At 41.8% G+C, this 12,432-nt stretch overlaps 1 protein-coding gene across 1 annotated transcript in view; it reads right to left on the bottom strand.

The window, feature by feature from the left end:
- LOC133558879 (ryanodine receptor 2-like) overlaps positions 1–12,432 on the bottom strand; it is a 261,295-nt gene that overhangs the window by 100,103 nt on the left and 148,760 nt on the right. Inside the window, exons 56-61 of the mRNA XM_061910016.1 lie at positions 12,149–12,286; positions 9,666–9,743; positions 9,534–9,597; positions 7,000–7,123; positions 2,275–2,390; positions 2,002–2,078 (exon numbers count right to left, since the gene is read on the bottom strand). Of these exons, the coding sequence (XP_061766000.1) occupies positions 2,002–2,078; positions 2,275–2,390; positions 7,000–7,123; positions 9,534–9,597; positions 9,666–9,743; positions 12,149–12,286 (597 nt within the window). The remainder of the gene's footprint in view (positions 1–2,001; positions 2,079–2,274; positions 2,391–6,999; positions 7,124–9,533; positions 9,598–9,665; positions 9,744–12,148; positions 12,287–12,432) is intronic.

The following is a 12,432-nucleotide window of genomic DNA, read 5'->3' as shown; positions in this document are numbered from 1 at the left end:
CCCGATTGTAGCTGAGATAGGCACCAGCGCCCCCCGCGACCCCAAAGGGAATAAGCGGTAGAAAATGGATGGATGGAAATATAAAAGAATCAACAGTTCATCCATCTCCTCTTTTTCAGACACCATAGCCTGTTTCCTCGTGTCCCCTCAAGCATCTGGAGGAAAACATCAGTAGAAGAGAATACCAGCAGCTTATCTCATTATCCTCGCATTTTTGAGTGGCAGGTCTGCTCTTCTTTCTCCATCTGACCGCAGGTTCTGACTCAGTCTTTCTCCCCTGGAGGGTGCTCCTAATTCCTGGGATTGAAGCCTTGACATGTTTCCCCATCTAAAGCTCTTTGAGGCCAGAGTCCTTCACATGATGTCTGCAAACGACACTTGCTCCGTCCCAATATGAGTGACCAGCTCCGTACATGTTTCCCCATCTAAAGCTCTTTGAGGCCAGAGTCCTTCACATGATGTCTGCAAACGACACTTGCTCCGTCCCAATATGAGTGACCAGCTCCGTACATGTTTCCCCATCTAAAGCTCTTTGAGGCCAGAGTCCTTCACATGATGTCTGCAAACGACACTTATGAGTGACCAGCTCCGGACTTGCAGATGGGAGCAGCCTTCTTCACTTGTGTTGCATCTGCCAGACATCATTCCACAACATTCTGTTGACCCGGGGTGAAGTCCGCTGTCGCTGATCAAGCACATACGTCCACTTTTGGAAAATAAAAGTGGAAGTTCCAAAATGTGCTGAAACTTGTTAGAAAACAAACCTAAAACCACTGCTACGTCTATTTCGGGGGGGGAATTCATCTTGTCTCCTGCTCACTCACGAGTCTCACATATCTGACTTATTGTCTAGAAATATGGGAAACAACTACAAATGTTTGCTTCATTCACTTACTGTCTTACAAAAAAAAGATCAGTTACAATAATATATCATGTTGGATGTAGAGAACATACAAACACTTTATTCAATGGCAAATATTGAAATTCAACAATTTGGTGCATTTGCAAACATGTCAAATGATGCAAACTATAACCTGCTGGCCAAGAATGTACAACAATTTTCCTCAGAAATATAACATTGGAGGACAATCTCATTTAAAACTTTTGCATGTGCGTACAACACTTAAAGCCTTTAGCATATCAGTACGTGGAATTAAATTATTCAAGGGATGAATAACAAATAATTCATCAAAAGCAGCAATATGATCCAGTTTAAGAGACTGTTCAAACTACAAGTGTTCACAAAGAACAATAACTATCATTAACATCTGATCCAGACCAGGGTGTAGTTTGTTGGTCTGTGATTGGCTGTCGACCAAACCAGACCAGACCAGACCAGGGTGTAGTGTGTTGGTCTGTGATTGGCTGGCGACCAGACCAGACCAGACCAGACCAGGGTGTAGTGTGTTGGTCTGTGATTGGCTGGCGACCAGACCAGACCAGGGTGTAGTGTGTTGTTCTGTGATTGGCTGGCGACCAGACCAGACCAGGGTGTAGTGTGTTGGTCTGTGATTGGCTGGCGACCAGACCAGACCAGGGTGTAGTGTGTTGGTCTGTGATTGGCTGGCGACCAGACCAGACCAGGGTGTAGTGTGTTGGTCTGTGATTGGCTGGCGACCAGACCAGGGTGTGGCAGCGCTGAGAGCATCAGTGTAGGAAAAGGTGGATGTAAGACAAAGACCGGCTGTGTAAATAGCAACAAGTTCCATGTGAGGCACGACCGGCCGCCACTCGTCAGTGTAAAAATATCTCTTTCCATTAGCCGCCTGCTCCGAGGCACAACGGCGTGGGAAGCTTTAATCGATGTCATGAAGGTAATGGACACGCCCACATGGATTTCTTAAGCGGCCAAATAAATTAGGCAGCCACAAAGGATTTTTCAGGGAAGGCATTACCCTTAGCAAGCGTTTAACAAAACTAGTTGGATGGCATAATTGAGAATCCTAACTCCAGGCTCTGCAAGAAAAATAAAACTTGCCTGTTAGATAGTAAAAACCAAACCTTCAGGAAAAAGTGGACAGGTTGCTGGTGTGACGCTGCCTCTCCTTTGGAAGTCTGTCCTCTGGCTTGCATCACCTCTGTGGGGAAAAGAAATTCTCATATGTGTACAAACGTTCAAGAAACTTCCTATTTCAAACCAGGTTAGGATGCCTCAAATCCAAAGGATTTCTCAGAAGAAGTGTCAATGTTCACAGATGCATCAGGTAAATGCTGGGCTGTCGTCATGTTGTGCCAATATTCTCACAGACTGGAAGACTTTGTTAAAAAGCTCACCCAGTTCCAACATGTGTTCCTGGGCCTCTTGGGTGGAAGACAGCAGGCGCAGGAGGAGAGTGGCACAAAAACACTTGGCGCTGGCTGGGAAATCGACATCGGCGTCCTTGCCATCCCTGCAGAGCAACATTCAGCAAAGTACACATTCAAGCCTCCAGAACCAAACAGGCTTTGTTTTTTGTTTTTTAAGTCAGAGTCACAAGTCGGAGGGCAGTGGCCAACGCAATATCTGTCGGGTGCTAGTCTTGTCCCTTGTCCCGCCACCAAAATGGATTTTCATACTTTTTGGTGCTTTGATGCTTTTTTTTAAAAAGGGCATCACACAAAAATGAATTATTGGCTTTATTTGGACCAAAAAATCTTAGTGTACATGAAACATAAGTTTATTATTGTCATTTAGTCCTTAAATAAAATGTTGAACGTACTAGAAAACTTGTCTTTTAGTAGGAAGTGAAGTGAAGTGAATTATATTTATATAGCGCTTGTCTCTAGTGACTCAAAGCGCTTAACATAGTGAATCCCAATATCTAAGTTCCATTTAAAGCAGGTGGCTCAAGTGTCTTGCCCAAGGACACAACGGCAGTGACTAGGATGGCGGAAGCGGGAAGTAAAAAAAACAAAGACTCCTAATTAGTCTGCTGACGTATGCAGTAACTTATTTATTGGAATGTCTGATATTATCTGACAACCCTACTTATCAACAAGCTAAGTAAGTCTTACTCATTTTGTTTTACAAACAATCTTGCTCAAATGTTACACACACAAAACATATTTGCTGGGGATGGTGCTGGATACTAAAGTTACACACACAAAACATATTTGCTGAGGATGGTGCTGGATACTAAAGTTACACACACAAAACATATTTGCTGGGGATGGTGCTGGATACTAAAGTTACACACACAAAACATATTTGCTGAGGATGGTGCTGGATACTAAAGTTACACACACAAAACATATTTGCTGGGGATGGTGCTGGATACTAAAGTTACACACACAAAACATATTTGCTGGGGATGGTGCTGGATACTAAAGTTACACACACAAAACATATTTGCTGAGGATGGTGCTGGATACTAAAGTTACACACACAAAACATATTTGCTGGGGATGGTGCTGGATACTAAAGTTACACACACAAAACATATTTGCTGGGGATGGTGCTGGATACTAAAGTTACACACACAAAACATATTTGCTGGGGATGGTGCTGGATACTAAAGTTACACACACAAAACATATTTGCTGGGGATGGTGCTGGATACTAAAGTTACACACACAAAACATATTTGCTGGGGATGGTGCTGGATACTAAAGTTACACACACAAAACATATTTGCTGGGGATGGTGCTGGATACTAAAGTTACACACACAAAACATATTTGCTGAGGATGGTGCTGGATACTAAAGTTACACACACAAAACATATTTGCTGGGGATGGTGCTGGATACTAAAGTTACACACACAAAACATATTTGCTGGGGATGGTGCTGGATACTAAAGTTACACACACAAAACATATTTGCTGGGGATGGTGCTGGATACTAAAGTTACACACACAAAACATATTTGCTGGGGATGGTACTGGATACTAAAGTTACACACACAAAACATATTTGCTGGGGATGGTACTGGATACTAAAGTTACACACACAAAACATATTTGCTGAGGATGGTGCTGGATACTAAAGTTACACACACAAAACATATTTGCTGAGGATGGTGCTGGATACTAAAGTTACACACACAAAACATATTTGCTGAGGATGGTGCTGGATACTAAAGTTACACACACAAAACATATTTGCTGGGGATGGTGCTGGATACTAAAGTTACACACACAAAACATATTTGCTGGGGATGGTACTGGATACTAAAGTTACACACACAAAACATATTTGCTGGGGATGGTACTGGATACTAAAGTTACACACACAAAACATATTTGCTGAGGATGGTGCTGGATACTAAAGTTACACACACAAAACATATTTGCTGGGGATGGTGCTGGATACTAAAGTTACACACACCAAACATATTTGCTGGGGATGGTACTGGATACTAAAGTTACACACACAAAACATATTTGCTGGGGATGGTGCTGGATACTAAAGTTACACACACAAAACATATTTGCTGGGGATGGTGCTGGATACTAAAGTTACACACACAAAACATATTTGCTGAGGATGGTGCTGGATACTAAAGTTACACACACAAAACATATTTGCTGGGGATGGTGCTGGATACTAAAGTTACACACACAAAACATATTTGCTGAGGATGGTGCTGGATACTAAAGTTACACACACAAAACATATTTGCTGGGGATGGTGCTGGATACTAAAGTTACACACACAAAACATATTTGCTGGGGATGGTGCTGGATACTAAAGTTACACACACAAAACATATTTGCTGGCGATGGTGCTGGATACTAAAGTTACACACACCAAACATATTTGCTGGGGATGGTACTGGATACTAAAGTTACACACACAAAACATATTTGCTGGGGATGGTGCTGGATACTAAAGTTACACACACAAAACATATTTGCTGAGGATGGTGCTGGATACTAAAGTTACACACACAAAACATATTTGCTGGGGATGGTGCTGGATACTAAAGTTACACACACAAAACATATTTGCTGAGGATGGTGCTGGATACTAAAGTTACACACACAAAACATATTTGCTGGGGATGGTGCTGGATACTAAAGTTACACACACAAAACATATTTGCTGAGGATGGTGCTGGATACTAAAGTTACACACACAAAACATATCTGCTGGGGATGGTGCTGGATACTAAAGTTACACACACAAAACATATTTGCTGGGGATGGTGCTGGATACTAAAGTTACACACACAAAACATATTTGCTGGGGATGGTGCTGGATACTAAAGTTACACACACAAAACATATTTGCTGGGGATGGTACTGGATACTAAAGTTACACACACAAAACATATTTGCTGGGGATGGTACTGGATACTAAAGTTACACACACAAAACATATTTGCTGAGGATGGTGCTGGATACTAAAGTTACACACACAAAACATATTTGCTGGGGATGGTGCTGGATACTAAAGTTACACACACCAAACATATTTGCTGGGGATGGTACTGGATACTAAAGTTACACACACAAAACATATTTGCTGGGGATGGTGCTGGATACTAAAGTTACACACACAAAACATATTTGCTGGGGATGGTGCTGGATACTAAAGTTACACACACAAAACATATTTGCTGAGGATGGTGCTGGATACTAAAGTTACACACACAAAACATATTTGCTGGGGATGGTGCTGGATACTAAAGTTACACACACAAAACATATTTGCTGAGGATGGTGCTGGATACTAAAGTTACACACACAAAACATATTTGCTGGGGATGGTGCTGGATACTAAAGTTACACACACAAAACATATTTGCTGGGGATGGTGCTGGATACTAAAGTTACACACACAAAACATATTTGCTGGCGATGGTGCTGGATACTAAAGTTACACACACCAAACATATTTGCTGGGGATGGTACTGGATACTAAAGTTACACACACAAAACATATTTGCTGGGGATGGTGCTGGATACTAAAGTTACACACACAAAACATATTTGCTGAGGATGGTGCTGGATACTAAAGTTACACACACAAAACATATTTGCTGGGGATGGTGCTGGATACTAAAGTTACACACACAAAACATATTTGCTGAGGATGGTGCTGGATACTAAAGTTACACACACAAAACATATTTGCTGGGGATGGTGCTGGATACTAAAGTTACACACACAAAACATATTTGCTGAGGATGGTGCTGGATACTAAAGTTACACACACAAAACATATCTGCTGGGGATGGTGCTGGATACTAAAGTTACACACACAAAACATATTTGCTGGGGATGGTGCTGGATACTAAAGTTACACACACAAAACATATTTGCTGGGGATGGTGCTGGATACTAAAGTTACACACACAAAACATATTTGCTGAGGATGGTGCTGGATACTAAAGTTACACACACAAAACATATTTGCTGGGGATGGTGCTGGATACTAAAGTTACACACACAAAACATATTTGCTGAGGATGGTGCTGGATACTAAAGTTACACACACAAAACATATTTGCTGGGGATGGTGCTGGATACTAAAGTTACACACACAAAACATATTTGCTGGGGATGGTGCTGGATACTAAAGTTACACACACAAAACATATTTGCTGAGGATGGTGCTGGATACTAAAGTTACACACACAAAACATATCTGCTGGGGATGGTGCTGGATACTAAAGTTACACACACAAAACATATTTGCTGAGGATGGTGCTGGATACTAAAGTTACACACACAAAACATATCTGCTGGGGATGGTGCTGGATACTAAAGTTACACACACAAAACATATTTGCTGGGGATGGTGCTGGATACTAAAGTTACACACACAAAACATATCTGCTGGGGATGGTGCTGGATACTAAAGTTACACACACAAAACATATTTGCTGGGGATGGTGCTGGATACTAAAGTTACACACACAAAACATATTTGCTGGGGATGGTGCTGGATACTAAAGTTTCACTGGGTGTTTGTTTTCTTGAAACTTTGACTTGTGGTGAAAGTTGACATTTGTCAGACAGCACAGTCGTGGTGCATGCTTTGTGCTGGTGAGAAGAATAGCTTTTATACATCACCTCCACACCGTGTAGCCATTGAGCTGAAGGAACTTGAGCACATCCTGGGCTCTTTGGCGGAACTTGGCCTTGTCCTTTGCTGTCAGCGCGTGGTAGGGCACGAGGATGGTGTGCCCACTACCCCCTGAAGATACGCAAGGGTCAAACAATAATAATAGTCATAGGGCAAGAGGATGGTGTGCCCACTACCCCCTGAAGATACGCAAGGGTCCAAGAATAAAAATAGTCATAGGGCACGAGGATGGTGTGCCCACTACCCCCTGAAGATACGCAAGGGTCCAAGAATAAAAATAGTCATAGGGTACGAGGATGGTGTGCCCATTACCCCCTGATGATACGCAAGGGTCCAAGAATAAAAATAGTCATAGGGCACGAGGATGGTGTGCCCACTACCCCATGATGATACGCAAGGGTCCAAGAACAATATCAGTCAAAGACCTTTCACTAATGACTTGGGACAATTTTACAATGTTGGCTATTAATTCCACTTTCAGATGAGTGGAATTCCCTACTCTGACCTTTTAGCACATTATTGGGATAAACCCTAATCAATCTCACTTCTCTGTGGGTGGAAACTAAGAACGTTAAAGTAGCAATAGAGTAGAAAACCAAGTTGCCTCTATATTGAAGCTATTAACATTTGTATCTGATGTAAGACACTAAAAGACTTCCAAAGTTTGCGAATAAATAGATATGCTCAAAATAGTATCAATCTCACAGAGATCCCTGAGCCATTTTAAGAGTTTATCATCAATGATGTGGAGGTAGCAACAACTGATCACTTCCCCATCAACAGTAATGCTAATCAAGCAGACTTTGTGAGAGCCAACAAGTATTCATTTGGTGAAAATTATAATGCAGAACCTTATATTTTTGAGCCTGAACACAAAGAAGATGAGCAATGAGTTGAAGAAAGCCAAATGCTACCCGGATGTATTTTTATTGTGACACTGTAGCATTAGCAGCATTTTTAGGTGCTAAAACATACAAACTAACCATAATAAACCAAACACTTAGTGTAATATTTCCACTCTCGCTGGGATGCCAACAGACAAGGTGCTCACATAATTCTGTTTAGATGAAGATTCAATCACAATCCTCAAGAAGGGTCATACAAAGTTGCTGTGCAAATGTGTCTTTTTCGTCATCTCTGGGGATGTGAAAGTGTAGCAGCCTGTGGGTCCATGGCCACATTTCTCTACTAGCAAGTGACAAATGCATGACTTAGAATCTAGAATTGACTTTTAGCAAGTTTGAGACCAAACAGAAGCAGCCTCAGCATGTCAACACTAGCAGCATTAGCTCACTGCCATCAATGCACCACTAAAATAGTCCGGCTGCATTAGCGCTCATAATAACAATATCACTCATATTTTGTTCATTTTCAGCTAAATGGATTATTGTTGGCACTTTCTGGAGGTTTTTAGAGAGGACCCTTCATCTGTTGACTGACTCCATTGTTACATATTTATTTACCATTTCCAATGCAATTAAAAGCCAAGCATGTGTGTTCTTGTCCTACATAAAGATTGTGAATGTTAAACAGCACAACTCTTTCTAATGTGTGTGTATTTCCAGTATGACTCATCTAGTAATATACTTAAAGTGCAGAAGTCTTACTACAGTGACGTAGAATCCACGGAAATTGCCGAAGGTATTCAAAGCGGAATATTCAAAATGGCCGACTGAATTTGTGGCATTTTGTGATGTTTACATACTTTGAGGATTGTAAACACAACTGGATATAGTTTAATGGATACAATGAAACACAATTAAGCATATAAAGTCAACTAGTTTTTCCACTCTTCTGCTGCTTTAATTTACTAGAAATAAAAAAGGGACTGTCTAATAGGACCGCTGATGCCCAATGCAGGCATTCAGCGGAACACCTAAAGCAAATCAACTGACTCACTATGGAGACGCAAAATGGCAGAAATGCCAAAACAAGCAATAACATAATGCTGCTCCGATCAGGAGTCAATCAAATTGAAATAACTAACAGGACAGCAAGAAATGTCAATCCCAATTCCAGAGAAGGTTTGACTTTGTCCAGTCATGAGATAAATTGATGCTTTCAAACACATTACAGGATTCAAGATCAATTTCTTGTCCTGTTCTTGGTGTCTCGTAAAAGAAGACTCGAAATGAAATATTTGCTCAAACTAGCAAGAAGATTTTAATGTCGGACCTCCTGTTGTTTCTTCAGTCTAATGAAGAAACCTTTCAAGGTCTGCTAATAGAGACCAAGGTCTCCTTCCAATGGGCCAATGGAAAACTTGTTCAGTGAGGATTGTGCAATTATTTACTTCTTTAGCCTGAGAATACAATGAATGAATGAATGAACGTGAATCTTCACGCTATCTTGCTCCTTCCAAATCTATCTGCTCTCAGATCTTTGGAACACAAACTCCTGCCCATATTTCACATTGTGAACGTCAAACGTGATGAAGTGCAATCAGCCCAAAGCATCAGATGTGTGGAGCATGAGAAAGATGAGGCTCTATAAAAGGAGAGCCGAGAGATGATTATTCTACCTTCCAGCTTCTTCCTCTGAGCCCAGGAATTGTGGTCGTTTTCAGCCAACCTTTCAGCCATTGCCTGTGCAGAAGTAACAGTGAAATCAGCAAACTGCTGACTAAGTAAGGACTATGCTTGTGATTACTCACACACTGATCCCATGTCAAGGTAATGCTGCTCGTGTCCAAAGGTTTGGGGCTGAAGGTTGAGGCTCCTTCGAAAGACAGCTGCCATCAAAAAGAAAATGGGTTAAAATAGTCCAAGTCTGGAGTTGTAAATGAGATACACAAGTCTAGACTTTTTAAGTTGTAGTCTCCTGGGCTTTTCAGACAAGCTTCACTTAGTCCATCACATGATTTCTTTTGCATATTTCACTTCACTATAATTTACATCTGCAAAAAATCATTGGGCTCTTTTTTACACTATAGCTGTTAGTATGTTTTATTTGACTGCGATGAGGTGGCGACTTGTCCAGGGTGTACACCGCCTTCCGCCCGATTGTAGCTGAGATAGGCGCCAGCGCCCCCCGCGACCCCAAAAGGGAATAAGCGGTAGAAAATGGATGGATGGATGTTTTCTTTGAAGAGAAACAATGTGTGTTCACTCACTCACTCACTCACTCACTCACTCACAGTTTAAAGGTGGAAAAGGTTTGAACCTGGAACAGATGTATTACATTTCAAAGATTGTATTGGAAAAATGTATCATTGGGGCCAGGCTGCAACGACACTGTCAACAAGAGAGGATGGTTAAATGTATCGATAACACTCGGTGACGTCATTGCCCGTCTTTTTACGGACAGAAAGCAATAAGTGCCATGACTGCAGAGTAACAGTAAGAAAAATGTCTGCAGCCACCACAAGTGAGAACTAAAAAGAATACAGAACAAAATGTGTTTAAACTGCAAGAATACAACCCAAGAATCAACTGAAAAAAGTTCATTTGTATTTTTCAACATATTCAGCATGAACTTAAACTCACCTTATTTCCTCTCTCCTACAGCGTCCGTCACAATCAATTATGCAACTCAGGCAAAGACGTCATCTGCTGACTTCTAGCGACTTTTAGGACAGCTAATAGCTACTTTCTGTACTGAGGAGTTGGCAACATAGTTAGCTTGGTAGCTAGCCAGCTAACAGAGCGATGCAGTTGTGTGAAAAATAGCTTTCATCATTATTTTATCCAAAGTCCACCAGCTAAAAAGCATATTTTTAAACATCAACAAACAATGCTCTTTTCTTTTTCTCCTTGTAATTGCGTCTTTTGTATACGTAAAAATGAATTCTTTGTTTTATCAGCGCTTTGCAAGGCCTTGCTTTTAAGTGGACAAACGTTTGAGTTATCATTTTTGTCAGAGCCTAGTTGGCAGCACAGTAACGGTATAAGTAAATATTTATGAATCATAAATAATCATCTTTATTGTCTTAATTGTTAGTTTGCACATGCCTAAAAATATTTCAAGATGGATTTGGCTCAATTAGCTACAGCCAGATCTTGGCACTTAGGAGATTGATTGAGGAGGTGAGGAAGGACAACCTGACTGCAGTCCTATGCTTTATAGACTTCAAAAAGGCATCTGACTCGATACACTGAGGCACTATGGTGAGGATCCTGAAGGCACACAGTATTCCTCCGAACCTGCTCCGAGCAATATAGTCCATGTACGCAGGAACAAGGGCCAGGGTGGTGACCCCAGTTGGCAACAGCGAGGATTTGAGATCCTGGCTGGAGTAATACAAGGGGATACACCAGCCCCCTTCCTCTTCATCATAGTCCTTGATCATGTGCTCAGGAAGGCAATCAATGGGCGACAGCAGGAACTTGGCTTCTCGCTGACACCAAGGAAGTCCAGTCGACAACCGGCAGTGGTCCTGACAGACCTTGACTATGCGGTTGACATCAGTCTGCTCTCCAACAACGTGGAACAAGCACAAGAACTACTGCTACACAGGCTAAATGCCAAGAAAACTGAGGTCATGACCTACAAGGTTCCACCAGAACATCAACCTCGATAACAGCAGGAGGCACTGTGCTGAAAGAAGTTGAGGACTTCAAATACCTGGGCGCATGGGTCAACTCAACTGGGCAAGATCTAAAAGTGAGGAAGGCACTTGCAAGGAGGGCCTTGAACGGCATGAGCAGTGTATGCAACACCAACCTCCCCCGCCAAATCAAACTCAGCTTCTTCTACACGACAGTTGAGTCCCTTCTCCTCTATGGCAGCGAATGCTGGACCCTGCAGCCAAGCCTGGAGAAGTCTCTGGATGGATGCTGAGTGCAGTGCTTAACATCAACAAGAGTGCGCACGTAACCAACAGAATCCTCCAGAGCGTACTCAGCGGCCGAGTGGTTAGAGTGTGATGGGTGGGTTGGGAGTTCAAACCCCGGCCGAGTCATACCAAAGAATATAAAAATGGGAGCCATTACCTCCCTGCTTGCAGAGGACACATTTCACCACACCTAGTGTGTGTGTGTGTGTGTGTGTGTGTCTGTGTGTGTGTGTGTGTGAGACAATCATTGCTACTTGAACTTAAAAGTCCCACAACAGTACATCAAGTAAGAACCAAGGGATTGGAGTGTTGTTGTTGTGAAAGATGGGGAAAGAGACAGTGGTGATATTACGTGCACACACCTGTCCAGACTGTGAGATTCTCCGCGTGCAGGTGTGGATGTCCAACACATCGCCTTCTTTGCTGCGCTCCATTGTCCACCCCAAGGCCAGCATGCTCTTTATTGTCTCCTTAATGGCCCAGCGGTATGCTTCCTTGTCCTGGAGGAAAGACAGACAACTCTGCTGCCAAGCCAACATTTGTCAGATGGTGATATATATATATATATATATATATATATATATATATATATATATATATATATATATATATATATATATATATATATATATATATATATATATAT

Source organism: Nerophis ophidion, linkage group LG09, assembly GCF_033978795.1.
Source record: "Nerophis ophidion isolate RoL-2023_Sa linkage group LG09, RoL_Noph_v1.0, whole genome shotgun sequence".
NCBI classification, from domain to species: Eukaryota; Metazoa; Chordata; class Actinopteri; order Syngnathiformes; family Syngnathidae; genus Nerophis; species Nerophis ophidion.
Note: the sequence above shows the minus strand (reverse complement) of the source record. Positions and strands in the feature narration are given on the sequence as shown.